This window comes from Papaver somniferum, chromosome 5 (genome assembly GCF_003573695.1).
Source record: "Papaver somniferum cultivar HN1 chromosome 5, ASM357369v1, whole genome shotgun sequence".
Lineage (NCBI taxonomy): Eukaryota > Viridiplantae > Streptophyta > Magnoliopsida > Ranunculales > Papaveraceae > Papaver > Papaver somniferum.
Window position 1 is genome coordinate 215,318,917 of NC_039362.1, and position 21,380 is coordinate 215,340,296.

The 21,380-nt window shown below is 36.2% G+C and overlaps 1 protein-coding gene and 1 long non-coding RNA gene across 2 annotated transcripts; one reads left to right on the forward strand and one right to left on the reverse strand.

Annotated features, from left to right (window-relative positions):
* The first annotated feature begins 13,504 nt into the window (after positions 1-13,504).
* LOC113278606 lies at positions 13,505-14,910 on the forward strand. Its single transcript, XR_003325577.1, has 2 exons — positions 13,505-14,215; positions 14,332-14,910. It is a non-coding gene; the product is annotated as an uncharacterized LOC113278606 (long non-coding RNA).
* A 2,704-nt stretch (positions 14,911-17,614) lies between these two features.
* LOC113280802 (serine/threonine-protein kinase STY46-like) lies at positions 17,615-21,178 on the reverse strand. Its single transcript, XM_026529381.1, has 14 exons — positions 21,095-21,178; positions 20,845-20,897; positions 20,240-20,663; positions 19,595-20,159; positions 19,457-19,497; positions 19,273-19,341; positions 19,085-19,185; positions 18,919-18,997; positions 18,685-18,783; positions 18,520-18,588; positions 18,357-18,406; positions 18,182-18,263; positions 17,886-17,980; positions 17,615-17,747 (listed from the first exon to the last, which is right to left on the reverse strand). Exons 1-14 carry the CDS (start codon positions 21,176-21,178, stop codon positions 17,660-17,662), a joined length of 1,899 nt encoding a protein of 632 aa, XP_026385166.1. The 3' UTR covers positions 17,615-17,659.
* Between the last annotated feature and the right edge of the window lie 202 nt (positions 21,179-21,380).

Here is a 21,380-nt window from a genome sequence, read left to right on the forward strand (position 1 = left end):
AGAAGCAGTTTTTCTAGTAGTTTGAGTAAATCAGATTGTATTTTTGATTTAGTTCACACAGATTTATGGGGTCCTTATAAGATCCCTTCATCATGTGGAGCTCAATATTTTCTGACAATAGTGGATGATTTTTCAAGAGGTGTTTGGATTTATTTAATTCAGAATAAAACAGAAGTTGAATCAAAATTTCGTGAATTTGTTGCTCTTGTGAAGCGTCAATTTAACAAAGATATTAAAATTGTTAGAAGTGATAATGGAACGGAATTTAATGCATTGCGTGGTTATTTAAGACTAATGGAATAGTCTTTGAGACGTCATGTGTAGGTACTCCTCAACAAAATGGAAGAGTGGAGAGAAAACATCAACATATAATGAATGTAGCAAGGGCTTTAAGATTTCAAGCAAGCTTGCCGAAATGGTTGTGGGGAGAGTGTGCATTGACAGCAGCATACTTGATAAATCGTACGCCTACACCTATCCTAAATAATAAAACACCATATGAAGTATTGTTTGGAAAACCACCTATATATAAACAGTTGAAGGTGTTTGGGTGCTTGTGCTATGTACATGATCAAAATAGTAAAGGAGATAAGTTTGCTAGTCGAGGACGGAGGTGTGTGTTTCTTGGCTACCCATATGGTAAGAAGGCATGGCAAGTTTATGATCTAGACACAAGAAAATTTATGGTGTCTCGAGATGTGAAATTTTGTGAGACACAATTTCCATTTAAGACTGAGTTGAATGGTAAAAAGTGGAGACGGACATTATGAGGAGCTCTAGAAGTCATATAGCGACTGATGTTGCTGGGACTACAGCTGAGACTGATCGTAATGGTGAAGAGTGGAGTGATGATGAAGAGTGTCTATCTGCTGGTGGTGAAGAAACTGCAGGAAAACAGCGACAGATAGATGGAGATATCGCAGTACAAACTGCGGCACCTGCTGAAGATGTCTCTGTTCAGCGTCAGCCTACAGCGTCACAGAATTCTGCTGTTGAGAACAATGATGAACAATCTACGGATGCTGCTGTTGTGAATGAAGATTTAGGAAAGGGGAAGCGTCAGAAGATTCCCTCGAGTAGGCTTAAAGGTTTTGTGACATGCACCATTAGAGAAAATAGTCCATCTCACTCTCAATCATCACAGTCATCATCCTCAGGTACACCTTATCCTTTGACATATTTTGTTAGTTGTGACAGGTTTTCGGACATGCATAAAAATTATATTGCTGCAATATCGGCAAAGTCTGAGCCGAGGAATTTCAGAGAGGCAATGAAACATCCAGGCTGGAGGAAAGCAATGGCGGAAGAAATACGGGCCTTAGAAGAACAAGGCACATGGGATCTAACAGAACTGCCACCTGGTAAGAAAGCTTTAGGAAGTAAGTGGATATATACGGAAAAATATGATGAAAACGGGAATTTGGTACGTCTAAAGGCGAGACTTGTGATTTTTGGAAATCATCAAGTTGAAGGATTAGATTACAATGAGACATTTGCACCAGTGACAAAGATGACAACGGTTCGTATGTTCATGGCAGTAGCTGCAGCTAAACAGTGGTATGTGCATCAGATGGATGTGCATAATGCGTTCCTACATGGAGATTTGGAAGAGGAAGTATATATGAAAATACCACCAGGATTTGCTAAGGGTAATCCGAATATGGTGTGTAAGATGAAGAAATCGTTGTATGGTCTAAAACAAGCACCGCGGTGTTGGTTTGCGAAGCTATCAATTGCATTGAAGAATTATGGGTTTCGGCAATCGTACTCAGATTATTCTCTTTTTACTATGATGAAGGGGAAGATGCAACTTAATGTGCTGGTGTATGTTGATGATTTAATTATTGCAGGGAATGATCTAGTTGCGCTTACACAATTTAAAGCGTACTTGGGTCAATGTTTCAAGATGAAAGATTTAGGAAAATTAAAATACTTCCTAGGTTTGGAAGTGGCTCGTAGTAAACGAGGTTTCTACATATGCCAGAGGAAATATGCGTTGGATATTATAATGGATGCAGGTTTATTGGGTGCGAAACCTGCAGAATTTCCTATTGAAACCAATCATCGTCTTGCTTTAGCAACAGGAGATTTGCTTTGTGATGTAGAAAAGTATAGAAGATTGGTTGGACGTTTGATATATTTATCTGTCACCAGACCAGATCTTGCTTACTCAGTGCATATCTTGTCTCAGTTTATGCAACGACCAAGAATGGAGCATTGGGAAGCAGCACTTCGTGTGGTTAGATATTTGAAAAAGAATCCTGGACAAGGAATTCTGTTGCGCTCTGATAGTAGTTTAACCTTGAGAGGTTGGTGTGATTCAGATTGGGCAAGTTGTCCTTTAACTAGGCATTCACTGACAGGATGGTTTATTTGTTTTGGAGATTCGCCAGTATCTTGGAAGACTAAGAAGCAACCAACTGTGTCTCGTAGCTCGGCTGAAGCGGAATATCGTTCCATGGCGGCGGCTACATGTGAATTGAAATGGTTGAAACAATTACTCAGTGATTTGAGAGTTTATCATCCACAAGCGATGAATCTTCTTTGCGAGAGTCAATCAGCTTTATATATTGCGAAGAACCCTGTTTTTCATGAAAGAACAAAACACATTGAAGTGGACTGTCATCTAGTAAGGGATGCGGTAATACAAAAGATTATTCTACCTTCTTATACTCCTACCACAATGCAGTTGGTGGATATATTCACAAAGTCGTTGGGAAAAGCTCAGTTCCATGCTAATTTATCCAAGATGGGCATTTGTGACCTGCATGCTCCGTCTTGAGGGGGGGTATTGAGACACGTGACTGAGACTGATTAGGAAAGTCTCAGTTAAGTACGTCTCCTAGAGACTGTTTAGGAAAGTCTTATATTTGAGACTTCTAAACAAGGTAACAAATCCGAGAATCCGAGACTGTTTAGGAATGTACTTTGATTAGGACTCTTTATATTAGTCAAGAGTTAGAGTCGTGTTAGGAAGTTATTTCTTCCCTAAGTATGAACCACATATATATATGTATGAACGGATTGTAAAAGGAGAACAAGTTAATAAAAAAATATAATATCAAATTCTTAACAAACACCTACGCTGGAACCGACTCCATAACAGGTTAATTTTGCCATTTCTTCTTTCAGGTTGGCATCTATAATTTCAAGATCTTGAATCTTCTTCAGCAGTTGTTCATGTAATGGAGTGTCATCCATATGGTCAGTGATAAGGTTTCGTGTAACACTTTGAGAAAGAGTGACAAGAAGGCTTGCAGCTCCGAACTAATTATTTACAAAAACACAAATTAAATACATACATTTCAGTATATGGTGCCTCTAGTCTGGACTGGGAGGCATGCATGCATGCCTCACAAGGAGCCGGGTGAAAACTAGAATCTTCTTTCTAGCTCATTCCAATATATTTGTTTTCTTCTTTAAACATGGATATCCACAAAGTTTGAATATGAATTTAATATAACCTGAAACATGCATGCAAAGACACACACAGACACAGATATAGAAAGAAAGTATTATCGTTGGTACCAAAATTTCAAGTTCCATGTTCTGGATATTGCTATGATCAGTTGTTTTGTCTTATTCTAAAGAATGGTTATCGTAGAGACAGATAAAACAGTATTAAGATTGTCGGGATTAGAACGAAGCCCCCAAAGTTCATCCTCCAGGTCCAGATGGGCTTCTTGTTCCTTGCGCTTACAGTCACGGAAAGGGAGGTGGCCAACATTACATTGAAGGATCAAAGGATGCTGCAGGTGGCTGGAACTGAATTACAAGTGTGGAAAAATGGATTTAAATAGAGACATGTGATTGATACTGCTCTCGGCCTCAAATATTCAGCTACAAAATTGAATGCAGATGAAAAAATGGGGTTAGAAATGGTATAACTTGTACTGCTCCGTGTTTGCATTTTAAAAATTAGACCGACATGGAGATATTTACAAGTGAAGGAAACCAAAATCTCAACGCCTTTTTTTTTCTCGGTCTCTCCATTTCTCTCTTTTGTTGAGCTTCAAAAATGTGATGTAATCGATCAAACAAGTAATTTGGTGTTCAATGATCAAAATGGAAGTAATAAAAAATCAATAGCATGGGAAAGGTGATGTCTTCTTAGCTTATTATTATATATTATTATTCGAGTTAGATATGCCTAAGATTTAATATGTCAGCTTTGATAAACTGGGGCGCACCCAAGCATGATGAACATCATCCAACAAGAAGTAAACAGAAATTGTCCTGTTGCATCATATTGCCGGTGGCAATAATAGAACTCTTTATCTGAAGCCTCGCCAATGCCACAAAAATTTCTGCGATCTTCTTCAGCAGTGAATCACATCTGTGCACTCTTATGCTTCCTACCCCATTAGACACTCCCGCTTTATAATGCCACTTGTTGTACTGCGGCTGGAAACACCATAAACCATAGGCATGGATTGCTTTTTGCTGGCTGTTCAACTAATGACTGGTTGTTATTTTGCTTGGCAACTTGTGACTTACCTAAATAACACCTTTACAGCAGTTCATTTTCCCTTTCTCTTGCAAAGAAGAAACTTGATTGTTTCGGCTTTCGAGCAAAATAATACCTCCGCATACCATTCAACTTTTCCAGCAGCTTCCCGAATGTTGGCCGGCATTTTGGGTCACTAAGGTGTCAAATGCAAAATCATGAGAACAAGTAGAAAATAGAAAATTAAACAGTACCATACGGACACAAACTAGCCAATTCTTTATATAGAAGCATGTCACGTAATATGCACCTGTGCAAGCAAGTCTTGATGAGAGATGCCCATTGTGGGTCGATATCTTTTGGGATCTCAATTCCTTGGTCCATGAACCCTACAGCAGCAATCACCTGCATAGTGCACTTCCAAAACTGTAGATAGTTTTGCATTTTCATGTGTAAACTGAAAAGTTTTCTTTATATGTGAGAAAAACCCACCTCCGCAAATACAAAGCGGTCGGAGGGAGTAATTATTGCATGAGCATGGAATCTTCTGTTGCGAAAGCACATACCTGCATTGGGATCAGACCTTCCCAAGGAACTTTTCCGGTGGCAAGCTTCCCACAATACAACTCCAAAGCTATACACATCACATCTATAAAGTTTTCCATGTATTAGTTATTAAGATAATAGTTTATTAACGTTGTGAAATTGAACGGCCAAATAATATAACTAAAAGAATTTGAGCCTACTTCTCATCCGCCGGCTCATTACGTATAACCTCTGGAGCCATCCATTGTGGCTGTAGAAAATATCAAAGTCCAAAAGGTTAATTTGATGATGTACTAAAGAAAATGTAATATACCAGGAATTACTCATTCCATAAAACCAAAGATGGAAAGAAAAGAATTGAGGCAGTAATTTGAAATATGTTACCGTTCCTTTCCCACTCTTTGTTGTTAAAAAGGTTGCATGTTTGAGACGTGAGAGACCAAAATCCCCAAACTTAGCTAGATACATCATCAAAATTGATGAATATAAAGCTCGGTATTGATTCGAACTTCAAATGTGGTACAACAACATATAAACTATGAGCCAAAAATCTTCGGGAGGGTTATGACTTCAAACTTAACATGATACATCATCGAAATCGATAAATATGAAGCTCGGTGTTGATTCAAACTTCAAATGTGGTATAACGACATATAAGTTATGAACTTAGAAGCTTTGGGAGGGTTCTGAATTCAAAATTAGCTGGATACATCATCAAAATCGATAAATATGAAGCTCGATGTTGATTCGAACTTCAAATGTGCTATGACAACATACAAACTATGATCCAAGAAGCTCCGGGAGGGTTCTAACTTCAAACTTAGCATGATACATCATCGAAATCGATAAATATGAAGCTCGGTGTTGATTCGAACTTCAAATGTGGTATAACGACATAAAAATTATGGAACTTAGAAGCTTCAGGAGGGTTATGACTTCAAACTTAGCGGGATACATCATCAAAATCGATAAATATGAAGCTCGGTGTTGATTCAAACTTCAAATGTGGTATAACGACATAAAAGTTATGAACTTAGAAGCTTCGGGAGGGTTATGACTTCAAAATTTAGCTGGATACATCATCAAAATCGATAAATATGAGGCTCGATGTTGATTCGAACTTCAAATGTGCTATGACAACATACAAACTATGATCCAAGAAGCTCTGGGAGGGTTCTAACTTCAAACTTAGCATGATACATCATCGAAATCGATAAATATGAAGCTCGGTGTTGATTCGAACTTCAAATGTGGTATAACGACATAAAAGTTATGAACTTAGAAGCTTCGGGAGGGTTATGACTTCAAAATTAGCTAGATACATCATCAAAATCGATAAATATGAGGCTCGATGTTGATTCGAACTTCAAATGTGCTATGACAACATACAAACTATGATCCAAGAAGCTCCGGGAGGGTTGTAACTTCAAACTTAGCATGATACATCATCGAAATCGATAAATATGAAGCTCGGTGTTGATTCTAACTTCAAATGTGGTATAACGACATAAAAATTATGAACTTAGAAGCTTCGGGAGGGTTATGCCTTCAAACTTAGCTGGATACATCATCAAAATCGATAAATATGAAGCTCGGTGTTGATTCGAACTTCAAATGTGGTATAACAATATAAAAATTATGAACTTAGAAGCTTCGGGAGGGTTATGACTTCAAACTTAGCTGGATACATCATCAAAATCGATAAATATGAAGCTCGTGTTGATTCGAACTTCAAATATGGTGTAACGACATACATTTTACAATTTATCGCCCCGGCAGGGATCAAACCCTAGTTATTCTGGCATATTATATGCAAACCCTGGCTCTGAGATCGAAATTTAGCCATGAGTGAACTACTATAAGTCGAAAACTTCGTAAGAACGATGGATCCATCCATTTACATGTAAGATTCCTTTGGAATATACCCTAAAATCTATGTTCTGGCATATTGTACGCATATCATGGCTCCGAGATCGAAAACTGGTCGTGAGTGGACTATTATATATGCAATCTGTCTCTACTTCTATTTCTTCGGTCTCGATTTAAAAATAGATTCCTGATTATAAATTAGACCGACCTTGTTATCTGAAACCTACTGTTTGGTTTATACAAGTGCATCTCAATCGATCGACCTTAGTCAATTTCGCCACATAGTTATCTATCAAATAAACCGAATTTTTGTGGCTTCACTTAATTTCACTTTTTATTTGTCAATCTTACCCAATGTCAATCGGCCTCACTCAGATTTTCCCAAAAATCATTAGGTTATTTATTATCTATCATTTTAATTGAATGTTCATCGACCTTAATTAATTAAAGACATTATTTATCAATCTTGTCCAATATTACTGGATCTCACTCAATTTTTCTTAGATTCCATGAGTTTATATGGTTATCGATCAAATAAACTAAATTTCCTTCGTTTTGACTTAATTTAACTTGTTATCCATCAATCTTATCCAATATCGTTGGACCTCACTCAGTTTCTCTTAGATAGATTGGTTTATCTAGTTATCCATTATTTTAACTGAATGTCCATCGACCTTTGTGTATTTCACCCTTTATCTATCAATGTTATCCAATTAGCTCGACCTTACTCAATTTATCTTACATAAATTGGTTTATCCAGTTACCATTATTTTAACTGAATGTCCATCAGTAGTTCACCGAGGATGGGAACTACTGACAGTAAATCGGGAAAATTGACCAAGTTCCACCGATTTTTTGAAAAAAAAGGAATTAATAATATAATTTTAAAATTTTCAAGGTTTTGATAAAACAACTAAATCAATGTTAAATCATAGGAATCAGATTTTTCAAATTTATCTGGCCAATAGAAAGTCAAGAGCTAGGTAATGATTGGAAACAAACTCGGTAATTACCTTCGGTTTTCAATTAGATAGAATTTCGAGTAATGTATTAGAAATGGACGGGAATGAACAAGTGAATTATTATCGTAGAAAATATGTAGAACATATAAATTTTGGATTGAATATTACGAATGTGTATAAATCAATTGAATGAAAATGATTAGCAAAATGAGAAAGAATGGGAAACCCACCTAGTAAAATTACTATAGAACTTCTATTGGTAACCCACCTCGTAAAATTTCTACAAATCAAAATTAAACATCTCAATATCAAACATCAAACACTAGATTGGTGATCGCTTCCCTTTTCCATTATTAGAATCATCCACTTTCCTTTTTTGAATTGGTTGTCGCTATACCTTAGTTGCTGAGACAGGTTTTTAGCAGCCAAATATATTTTGAATTGCTGATACATGGTAGCTTGAAGTAAATAGCTACTAACCTACTATTCCACTCGCTATGTAGTACTGGGAAAAATGCTGGAGCAACCCACAAATTTAATTAGTAGCTACGATTTAATGGGAGCATGTTAATAGCAGCCAAAGTTTTTGGCAATTGCAAACATGGTTGCTTAACTATTAAAGCGACCAAAATTTTGAGAGCTTGCTAAGATTTTGGTCGCTTAAACCAATTTTTCTTGTAGTGAGTACTTACCAAAAATTTAACGTTGACTCAGTGAAGGAGCCAGATGTAACAGGTTGGAGGGACAAATATACGAGTAGTGCTAAGGTAGAAAATGGAGGCAACGACCGACCAAACCTTTTTAGGCATTATATATATTTGACGTAAAAACGTACATAACCTAGGTGGGGAATTATGAATAATACATATTCATAAGATTATTTTCATAATTTTAAAAATTCTAGGGAAAAAATTCTCAACAACCATCAAACCCTATTCATGTACCTTAAACTAATGCCACCCACCCAATTAATACTAGATGGAAAAAATTTTGTTACTAAAAGGCAGTAGTCTGGATTATTATTATTTTATTTTTTTTATTTCTCCGAAAAAGATAACAAAAGAAACCAGAAAAACAAATAAAAGAAGATAAAACTAAAGCTCCGCTAGTTAAGGGAAAAAAAAAATGAGGTGTTGGAGAAGTACACCACAGATTCCTACATAGATGTGTTGTGTACTTTGCGAGATCATAAGTTAAGAATTAGCACCTTGTACAATGCAAGGAATATTGAGTATATTAATCTGCTGAGAGAGCACCAAAATGTATTCATTTAACAGTCTAAGGCTGAGTTTGGTATTACTCTATTTTTAAAATTCTTCCATGGGCATGACGAAATCCTCATTTGACTAATTCATAAGTGGTAATAAAAAATCAATAACATGGGGAAGATACTTGTTTGGTAGCTTATTATTATACATTATAAGAGTTGGGCACAGTAGTTAAGATAAAATATGTCAATAAAAAGTAAATAGGGACACACCCAAACATGATAGACATCAATTCAACAAAAAGAAAAATAGAAGTTGTGTTACTGCATCATTATTGATGGTTTCACCTATTTATCATCCACGCTTTTCATATTTACTACCTATTTCATAATTTTTAAAGTAATTCTAGTTTTAAATTTATTATTTTTACTATTTACCACTTAAGAAGGCAAATTAAATTCAAGTATAATTATTACAATCCTTATTCTATTTTTTAATTGAAAATCATTAATGGGGAAATATATAGAACTTAACGAGAAACATTATTTTGAAGGCGAAGACAACCCTATTATAGCTTGATTTTATGAATGATAGTAGTCTATTATTTTCGTCCGTGTTCCATAGATTAATATCATTTTTGATTTCCGACGGGTGTCATTCGTTTGTGTTTGAGGCCATTAAGCTTCTGAGAAATTTTACTGCATTTGGCAAGCCATCACTCCTTTTAGATATATGTTTTCCATATCTTTCGTTGTTTCTAGAGTCGGTACACATTTGACTCGAGATGATATAATAACCTCCATAATCGACCAACACATATCATTTGTAATCCTTTATAAATGATAACTGTTAACCCCAACAACAGACGCATCTTTTACACTGCGCGTTGTGATTAATGTTTTGATGTTTTTAGCATGCACCAGTACAAATAAGGTATGTTTTGTAGAAATTCAGACGAGTCAACAAGATTTAGCAATCAAACTTTGGCAACGTATCCCTGCAGTATTTGGACCAAATCGAATCGAATAGGTTTTGGATACCAAGTAACTTGTCCATTCTTTGGTTTCATCTCATTCTCCCCTATCCCTGGAATCCCCATTCCATATATCATCCGGTACTAACAAAAAAATATACTTTTCAACTTTTAGGAAATCTGACTCATATAATGCTTTTAATTATCCGATTGAAGAAAATTGAAATGCAAACTAATCCACGAACAATTATCGAATAAATCTAGTTGATATGTCATTTTCTCTTATAAACACGTGTTACATCTCTTTGAACAAGATCAAAAAAAAAAAAAAAGAAAAAAAAGAAAAGGTGACTGAAGGTGGTGGCGGGTTGGTGGAGACGAAAAATTGGAGGTTTTGGTTGGTGGATGGAGATGAAAAAGAAGAATTAGTTATGATTTTGGGACTTATAGTTATGAATAGTTGTTGGGTGGTTTTAGGTATCGCGTATAGATAAAAATGTCAATGAGTTGTATTCAAGGAATATGAAAATTTCTATGAGTGGTAAATAGCTATGATAATTAGGGGTGGAAATTAAGATGGTTGGTAAATAGGGACATTGTGGGTCGTAAATAAATAAAACCTTATTGATACTCGCCAATGGAAATAATAACTATTTATCTGAAACCTTTCTGATTTTCATTACTAAAAATTTCTCCAATCTTGTTGGGAAGTATATCACCTCCACGCATATATTAAGTCAGGGTAAAATTATGATTTGGTCATATTTTAAGTAGCCCGAAGTCAGTTTGGTCCACCTGTTGTAATGCAAAACTATCCCTTCATGTCACTTTCTTCTTCTTTACTTTTTTTCATTCTTTATTTCTTTTTCTCCCACTCTTATTCAAATAAAGAAAAAAAAAATAAATATCTCTTTTTAAACTTATTTGTACATTTGAAAAGCTCTCGACGAGATCTATCGGACGAGTACCCATTGTACTATGTTTCCAAGCTTTTACCTTCACAGGTATTGGTAACATTACTTCATATTCAAGAATGGACACCATTTCTATAGCAGTTCATTCTGGCACTTTATTTTGTGGAATGAACTCGTATGGTAGTTCATTTAGTAGAATGAACTCGTATGATAATTCATAATTTCTAGCAGTTCATTTTGTAAAATCAACTGGTATGGTAGTTTGTTTTTAGCACTTCATTTTGTGGAATGAACTCGTATGGTAGTTAACTTTGTAGAATTAACTAGCGTAGTAGTTCATTCTAGTAGCTAGTCATTTTGTAGAATGAACTCATATGGCATCTCATTTCATATAGTTTATTTTGTAGCATGAACTCGTATGTTAATTCATTCTAGCAGTTCATTTTGTAGAATGAACATGTGTGGTAGTTCATCCTAGCAGTTCATTTCTAAAATGAATCACCATACTAGTTCATGCTAGCAGTTCAATTTGTAGAATGAACTCGTATAACAGTTGATTTTTTAGCTCAAAAATAATACTTTATCCATTCCACTTTAGATGATGGTGTGGGAGTTTTCATGCAGATTATGAAATGGAGAGATATGAATATTTTCCATATATGCCCTTGAGAAAAGTTTTGAAACATTAGTTGTTATTAGAGCATTCAAAAATAAACTTATACTTCCAATAAAAAATGTTAGGATATTGTTGGCAGTTTTATGGGAAAATATGAAAACTATCAAGTAAGGTGGAACAAAAAGGTAACCTTAGACCCTCATCTAAAGTGGAATAGGGGTCGAGGTTCGAAATATAGTGGTCCATTAACTATCAAGTGGTCTGATGGTTCTCATGCTCCCTCCCACTACGGATGTCGGGGTTCGAACCCTAGTAATATCTTAAAAATCCTAAATGAGTGGATTTAGGAATAGTCTAGGGACCACTGTTCTACGCGATGAAAAAAAAATTAAGTGGAACAGGGAGGGCATAAAATTTTAATGTTTCTGAAATATAGTGAAAGTGATACTTGTTGTATAGAACTTGTTGAGAACTTTCTGAATATATAAAATTTATTATTTTTGGCCTTATAGTTTAAGAGATATTTAATTTTTATGTTTTTTTAAAAATTAATTTTTATAAAGTGAGAGAAAATAAGAAAAAGAAAAGAGAAAAAGATATTTCTGACACATGTTTCAAAAAGGATGACATCGTCCCACGTGGACAACATTCATCCTATGACCAAACAACTTTTTGGACTAAACTAAAAATATATTTCACAAAAAGAACTTTATAACAATTGGACCAAGTCAATAGGACCAAACTAACATAACGTATTTTATACTAGGAATAAATGATATTTTATATAATCACTATGGTAGAATTCACCGAACAGAGGTTTGGGATCTTTATTGGATTGAAATGTTGGACTTTAGAAGAAGGCTTCTATACCAGGCCGTTAGTTGCAAAATTGCAGGTATCTCCAAAGCATTGCAAAAATTCCAAAGCATTGACCTACACATACACTGATTCTCAATACTACTACTAGAATAACTATGTTCCGGCAAAATAATGACATAACAAACTTGACTAAGGGTATTAATTAAGTAGTTATACTTTCTTATATGATCCTAATATTTATCTAGCTGTTGGTGTTGACTTAAACTTGTTTTGCTATAGTTTAGTTCCTCCATCCATTCCACATCTTTTTCCAGAGCTTGACATCAAAATATGGTGAGCTTGCAAGGTTTGTATTAAGAGTTCTCGGGATAAGAACAAAGCCTCGCAAAGTTCATCCTCCAGTTCCGGATGGAATTTTTGCTCCTGGCACATACAATCACGGAAACGATGGTGGCCAACATCATATTGAAGGACCAAAGGCTTCTCCAAACAGCGGTAACTGGGAAAACGTATGCGGAAACTGATTCAAATAGAGACATGTGATTGATACAGCTCTCGGCCTCAAAATATTGTACTGCTGCTCCGTGTCTGCATTAAAATGTGTGTATAACTTGTGTAGCTACTCCATGTATGCATTAAACTATTGGATCGCCATGGAGATATTTACAAGTGAGGGAAACCAAAATCTCAATGTCTTTTTTTTTTCTTTCTCTGTTTTATCGGTCTCTCGATTTCTCTTTTTTTATTGGGCTTCAAAAATATGATTGTTTGTGTAAAGACCCTCAAGCTCGTTAACGCTATTAGACTAGTCAAGAGACGAATTAATCGCTAATGACTCGCTTAGTGTAACTCGAACGTTAATTATTAGAAATTAATCTATCAACGATCTAGATACGAAACTAGTACTGTTAGATGGATCTCGAAAAATTATGCGAGATGGACTACTCGAGCGTGTCATTCAGATATCGAACGAAGAAGATATCATCAGATTTGTTTGAAAGGAAAATTACTCATTTTGCAACTCAACCGACCTGGGCTCCCCATATCATTTGGGTGGGTACCTGTATCATTTGTCCTTCTCTTAGACCTTATCACCAACCGAATCGAGTAGATAAGCTCATTCTTTCTTTTCCTTCTTATTTCTTCTTTTCTCTTCTACTTCCTTCCGTTTCTTTCCTTCGCCTCTGCTTGAGTTTTTGATGAACGCAGTGGACGCTATTGAGATGGTCTTGTGATGATAAAGATCAAATTAAGTATTAGGTGTTGTTGCTGGTGTTGAAACGGTGATTTACAAAGAGGATAATTAGATATTGAGGAAGTAAATCACAGAGAAGCAGAATTTAGTTGTTTAAGGTTGGTTTTATGTGAAATTAAGATGTGAAGCGAGTTGCGGATGGATGAATAAGAAGAGGGTTTATGTTTATTGGACGTTTTTGAGTTGTTCTTATGATTGAATCAAAATTAGGGTTTCTTTGTGAATTGATGAAGGTTTGATTTGAGATCTTAAAAGGGAGATTTGAGATGGGTTTTGATCAGGTATGAAGTAGTAATGTTTGCATGGGTTTAATTTTGATTTCAGTTCCTCATGTTCTTCCCCAAATTAGAATTAGGGTTTCTGAATTCATTGGAAATTAGAGTTGAGTTGATTAAGGAGAAATTAAAGATTGGGTATGGTTGGTATGAAAAGTTAGAATTATCTTTTGAACTCAGAAACTATAGGATTTGGAATTGGTTATAGGGTTTCTGAGAATCAGGGATGTTGATAGATATTTGGGAGTTGTTGTTAGTCTGAGGACAAGTTGATGATTTGAGTCAGGTGAAGAAGAACTTGAATTCTATTATCTGAGTATTTCTAATTGAGGTAATTGTTCTACTCTGTAATTTTAAGTAAAGTAATGAAAGTTTGATGGTTGAATTTATGAATTTATCAATGAGCTGGGATTGAAATGGTTATGTGAATATGTAATGGAATTGCAGATTGTAGATTAAGTTTATGCATTGAATGACAGTTGAGGATTGTATGCTTGAGATGTAGAAGTTGGTGTCCTGTGTGGAATTGAATGTAAGTTATGGTCATCCTGTATTGTTAATGGTGTTGTTAAAGAAGAGCTTAATGAGAATACTGTAGAATCAGTGGTATGGTAATGGAAGTATACAAAGGTAGTGGTGTTGCTGGTGAACTGAGTTAGGTGTTTTGAAGATGTTCTGGTGGTGGCTGAAGCTGACAAATGTTATATGAGCTGAACTCGGCGTTAGTGAACTGATGTAAATGTGTTGTTTGAGTTGAGGATATTAGTTGTATTTGCTGGTACTAATGGAATGAAATGAAGTTGAAGTTATGATGCAGTTCGTATTGGGTTACAGAGAACTGTGATGAGTTTCAGGGAATGTTGTGGAACTGAATAGAAATGTTTAAGTAGAAGTTGGTTGTTATGTTGATAGCATAGGCCTTAGTGAAAGCCTACAACTGCAATTGCAGGTAAACTTAGTTGAGCGTTGTATTTGATTTATCAAGTTTGTTTAAGATAAATGTATTGTTTTTTTGAATTATAGTTAGAGTTGTGTTGCACAATGATTGTGCCTTAGTGTTCTTTGGCCTGAGAAATGGCTCTGACCTGTGCAAGGGTTAGGCATTGTGCCTTTCAGCCTAGTTAGGTATCTGAGTCAATCCTGTGTTGACTCAGTGATCCCGATTTGTTACCTGAGTTGATTCAGTGGACCTTGACCGATTTAGACTTGACCATTTGACTTGGACTTTGACCTTGAAGTGGACTGTTAGTTGACTCCCTCTGACCAAACGTTGACCTTGGTGACCAGATAGACCAGGCCTTGTGTATGGGCTTCTTTTAGTGGACTTTGGGCTTAGTACCATGTATTCCTAGATGTTTTGGACCACTCATGGTCCGAATTAGCCTTTGGATTTTTCTACAACGTTGTAGATATTAATGAGACTTGGCTATGGACTATGGAATCAATCTAATTGGATTAGTAAACTCTTAGTGATGTTAAGAATAGATAATAAAAGGTGAAATCATTAGATAGACTTGTATAATTCTTGTGTGAGCCATTTTGGCTAGTTTCTTAGAGTGCTTGTATAATTAACAATTAGTCTATTAACAACGATCGATCCAAAGGACGAACCACTGGATCATGGATCTCGAGGTAGGCGTGGCTTGTCATTAAAAGAGGTGTCATTAAAAGAGGTGGAAATACTTTTAACTCTTTTGAAACCATTGTTTCTTTTACAAAAAGTTTATGTTTAACAAACTCATGCATTGTCAGTTTGTGCATTTCATGCATTATTTAGTTTATATTATGATTGTTCTGTTGATTCTTTGAATCTTTCCATGAATTGGAAAGGACTTGTAATGTATGTCATTATGAATTGTTATGGGAAATGAGAATTTCCACGTGTGGTATATATGATACGCTCCTTCATTTATATCTACATGAATTCAGCTTTTATGCTTATTAGGTGTGGAAAAACCCGGTATCAATATAACTATGTAGGTGTGGAAAAATCCGGCATCACTAATATATATTATTTGAAGAAGGAGTTTGTCCATATACATGTTGGTGCATTACCAGTGACTTAGTCACTTTGTTGTTTGGGAAAACATGTATTGTTTTCCAAATCTTTCTCATGATTTCTTTAAAGTTGAATGTTATTCCTGCTGGGCACCCCTTCTAGGGATGATGTGCTTACCCATTCCCACTTTCAGTTTCAGAGACAGATCAGAGTTGCGCAGCGAAAGCTCCGAGAAGTTGACTTCGTTAGATAGTTATATTCTGATATATTTATTATGTTGTATATTCTATTTGTAAACCAAATTACTATTGTATATGTATCATTTGAGAGAAGTTCTTGTATATATATTTCTGAACAAGGTTAGTTTTGGGTTAAGTTTTTGTAGCAGATTTCTTAATTGAAAGTTTAAGTATTTGATTTAGATTCGTAGTGCCTCTTTATTTAGTTAATCTCTTGGATTAATCAGCTGCTAGCTTAAGGGGCGCTACAGTTTGTACCCAGAAATATTTCCAAGCAAAGAACACAATCGATTTGGTGATGATGATGAAAACTAGGGTTTTACACAAAACAAGCATAAATAAGAGAGACACGAATTTAACGTGGTTCGACATGTTTTGCCTACATCCACGGACGAATCCTCGTAGGGAGAGATATTTTATTAATGTATGGGTTACAATGGTTTTTTTTTATCCCTTTTAGGGTTTGATGGTGAATTTTCCTCTCCCCAGGCGTGACCTTTTTAGGGTTGAAGTTCCCCTTTATTTATACAGTTGAATATATGGGTTAAACCCTAATTTCGAGATAATATTCATATGGGAGCAATTTGATCAGCAAGTCATCCAGAAACTTCCAGGGTTTTTGCACAGGATTGGTGGGAACGGGCCAAATTGACATGGGCTAGCGGGTTTGACCAACGACCTTGACTTTGATTGGTAGGGTTGACTTTTTGATGTTAACTGCGAATGTCGATCTTTGACTGACAGATTGCCTTGACTGGAAACATGACTTGAGACTGGATGGTTGGCAACATGGATGGAGGCTAGCTGATAGCACGATTAGCAACATGGCTGAAATATGGATGGTAGCGCGGTTGGCTACATGGCTGGAAACAGGCTGGCACCGTGGCTGGAAACAGACCGGCAACATGGATGGAAACCTGGATGGAAACGCAACTGGAAAAATGGCTTCGATAGTTGACCAACAATTGACCAATCATTGACTTTGACGGTTGTCTATTGACTTTGACCATTGACCGGTCGTTGACTACGACCATTGACCGACTGACAGATTCTTTTATCCTATATTCTGAGTTGGTTGGCTGAATGGTAGACACGAAACCCAAATGGTTGTTCAAGGAGCAATCGGGCCACTCATGGTACAAACAATGATGTGTAGTATAGAAGACATCAACTCTTATGGAATAGCATGGGAAAGGCGGTGTCTTCTTAGCTTATTATTATACATTATATTGAGTTTCATAGTATATTTAAGATTTAAAATGTTAATAAACTGGGACACACCCAAGCATGATGAACATCATCCACCAAATATGAATTTAAGATTTATTATGTTAATAAACTGGGACACACCCAAGCATGATGAACATCATCCAACAAATATGAAAACAGAAATAAGGTCAAGAGGCAACAACGCAAATGTTTACGGATGTCGGTCATCTCCTTGACATTTAACAAAATCCAGTCTTAAACTCTTAATCTTACACATGAATAGCACCTTTACAGTTCACTTTCTTTCCCTTGCTGCGAAGAAACTTAATTATTTCGCCTTTTGAGCAAAATAATACCTCTGCATAACATATAACTTTTCCAGCAGCTTCCCGAATGTTGGCCGGCATGTTGGGTCGCTAAAGTGTCAAATGCAAAAATCATGAGAACCAAGTAGAAACTAGAAAAGTGAACAATATGAAATTTCCCTACATAATTTGTGTTATTAAAACGTTAATTAAATTGGATTTGTTAGAAGCATGTCATAAGATATGCACCTGTGCAAGCAAATCTCGATGAGAGATGCCCATTGTGGGTCGATATTTTTTGGGATCTCAATTCCTTGGTCCATGAACCCTACAGCAGCAATCACCTGCATAATGCACTTCCAAAACTGTAGATAGCTTTGCATTTTAATCATATTGCCTCTGTCCGCTTTATATAGGCGTACATGTTAAGAAAACATGCTCATGTTTTCTTAATGTGTGAGAAAAATCCACCACCGTCAATACAAAGCAGTCAGACGTAGTAGTTATTGCATGAGCATGGAATCATTTGTTGCAAAAGAACATACCTGCATTGGGATCAGGCCTTCCCAAGGAATTTTTCCGGTGGCAAGCTCCCACAATACTACTCCAAAGCTATACACATCAGATCTATAAATTTTTCCATGTATTAGTTACTAAGATTATATATACGAACGTGAAATTGAACGGCTAAATTGTGTAACTAAAAGAATTTGAGCCTACTTCTCATCGGCCGGCTCATTACGTATAACCTCTGGAGCCATCCATTGTGGCTGTAAAAACATTAAAGTCCAAAAGGTTAAATTTAATGATCTACAAAAAAGAAGAACAATATTAAATTAAGATGGAACGAAAAGAACTGAGGCAGTATATTGAAATGTGTTACCGTTCCTTTCCCACTCTTTGTTGTTAAAAAGGTTGCATGTTTGAGCCGGGAGAGACCAAAATCCCCAACCTAATTAAAATTTAGACAATGAACGTTTATTTCTCTGCATTACATACAATGTATTGAGCATTCTTCTAGAAAAGAAGAACAGTAAAAGACGCGTACCTTTAGTTTCCAGTTATTATCAACCAACAGATTTGATGACTTCAAATCACGATGAACAATTGGTGGGTTGTAACAATGAAGATAATTTAAACCTCGTGCCTATATTTAGAATGATTGAAAGCAAAAAAGAAAATTAGACAATAAACAACTAAAAGTTTAAGTGTCTAACAGTTGAGTTGGTCAGACACTTGTTAGTTGTAACAACAAGCCTGTGGTTCGAAGATGATTACTAACAATGTCCAAAGCCATGAGAACACGTCGTTTCCAATCTAATGCAGGAGGATTACGTCGAAGCAACTGGAACAAATTCCCACTGCAACAGAAAAATTTCATGTACATTAATATATGAGAGGTGTCAGAACTTATTATTACGTAGATAAAGTAAATGTGGAGCATGAACCGTGGGAGGAACTCAGTGACAATGCACAAATGTTTTGGTGAAGTTACTGCACCCATAAACAGTAGAACATTTGGATGCCGAAGCCTCTTCATAAGTGAAACCTTTATGAATGAAAACAGATATATAATTTTAATGACAATTTATCTTAAAAAGCAATAAAACTAATTGGGTTGAATTCAAAATACTACCTCGTGTCTGAAGGTTTGTAGCAAGTCTTCTGAGTACTCAAATTCAGAAAATACCTTTACAGCAACCTCCTGTGTTATAAAGTAGCAATTATTTCTAACCAATTCACCTTGGAAAATATGGTATAATATCCTTGCTAATCCAAACCAGGGAAATGCAAAATGCTAACATGAAAAGAGAATATACCGAGCCGCACCAAAAACCATGATGCACAGTCGCGCATGAGCCTGAGAGCATCAATCAGAAATCAAAGATCGAAAAACAATTTTCCAATTAAAAATCATGAACTTATAAAACAAACAGAAGTATATGCTTAATTAGCACCTCTCCCAACTTGTTCACAAAGTATCAAGTCACCCCACGAGATGCCATAGCTCAAGAAGTCTGCCCCCATATTGCTACAACGACTACCACTAGTGCTACTGCTGCTGCTACTACTACGACTACCACTAGTGACCATTCTAATTGCACGATTTCCGTTTCTAGAAGATGATGAGCAACTTTCGACAGCAACCTTATTTGTTAAGGCTTGACTTTTCTGTGGACGGAAGTCATCCTTTAGTTCACGATTTAGGCTGGGACCATGGGTGATAGTCATTTTCATCGACCTGTCTCGTGCCCCACCTTCCCATGGGAAATACACCCCCGCCGCCTTAGAAGTTATCATCTTGCCGACTCCCATCTCACTTTCATCCTCGTCTCCAAAATCTCCAAAAAGTCTTTCCTGGTACATTTTCTCTTGGGCATACTCTCTCGGGTCAGAGATAACAGTTTCTAAGAAACCTTGCCGATCAACATGTGGTCTATTTCCACCCTGGATTTCGCATTTCATGGTTTTTGCCCGAGTTCCCGTTATCCACCGTATAACACTTTTGGTCATTCCTGATATCTGTTTCATAATTCCGTTAATCAATAGACTCAGAGTAGAATATAAGTGATCTTAAATAAGACTCGAGAGATCAAACTTACCAGAGTAAACAGCTTGGAAGTAATTGTAGCTTGAAAAGGTTTCTGCTGAGAATTAAGACCAGTAGTTGCCAGTGCAGTACTACTTTCGGACAGCTGACTTGAGCTAGGATATGCAGCTTTCTCAGAAGGTTTTCTTCTAGAAGTATGAGTTTCACGGAAGTGCTGTGAGTCGCAAGTTACACAAATAAACCCAACCAAAGTTCCACAATCATCATAAAATGGGGAATTAGTTGTCACAACTCGAAATCGTCTTCCTAGTTTATCAATGACCGGGAACAGCCCTGTCCAGCTTTCCCCAATGGCACTTCTTTGAATAATTTCTTTTGCTTCTTCATAGGCATGCTTTTCAATAATGAGGCCAAAGACACTATGACTGACGGCTTCTGAAGCAGAATAACCATACAGGTCTTCAGCACCCCGATTCCTGCAATAAAAGAAGAGTCTAGGTTCCTTTAAACATATTTTCTTCCAAGTCAATGGAAGAGACTCTAGGAATTTATGATTTACAGTTACAGAACCCTCAAATCTACGAATATTATTCCCAAACCGATACATCAAACAACTCAAAAAGAAAAGAAGAAGAAAAAAGAAGAAAAAAAACTCACCAGTAAATTATCACACCTTTGTCGTCATAAATATGAATTGCCTGCCCCATAGACTGCAAGATATTGTATGATTGTTTCTCGGTGAAATTCAAATTACTGTGGTTTAGACAATCAAGGATACTTCTCTGTTTATGTTTGGATGAAGCTGAACCCTCTTTCCATGTTGGCACGGTTTCTTCATGACCCACACCAATCTCTCTATATGAATCGACACCTATGCTAGAACTGGCTCCACAACACGTTAAATTGCCATTTCTTCTTTCAGGTTGGCATCTGTAATGTCAAGCTCTTGAATCTTCTTCAGCAATTGTTCTTGTAGGGGAGCGTCATCCATTTGGTCAGTGATAGGGTTTCGTATGACACTTTTGAGAAAGAGTGACAAGAAGGCTTGCAGATTCAAACTATTTATTTTCAGAAACACAAATTAATAAAATACATATGTTCCAATATATGGTGCATCTTGACTGGGAGGGCATGCGTGCATCTGATAAGATCAACAAGGAGCCGTGTGAGAACAAGATATATTTGTAGTCTTC

Bases quoted from the DNA above. Each gene is read 5' to 3' on its own strand.
- LOC113280802 (XM_026529381.1), bottom strand. From the start codon at position 21,178: ATGGATGACGCTCCCCTACAAGAACAATTGCTGAAGAAGATTCAAGAG. The intron at 20,160-20,239 runs GTAAGTTTGATC...ATTATGAAACAG, and splicing joins CTTCCAAGCTGTTTACTCTG to ATATCAGGAATGACCAAAAG. The intron at 17,748-17,885 runs GTGCATATCTTA...TTGACACTTTAG, and splicing joins ATCGAGATTTGCTTGCACAG to CGACCCAACATGCCGGCCAA.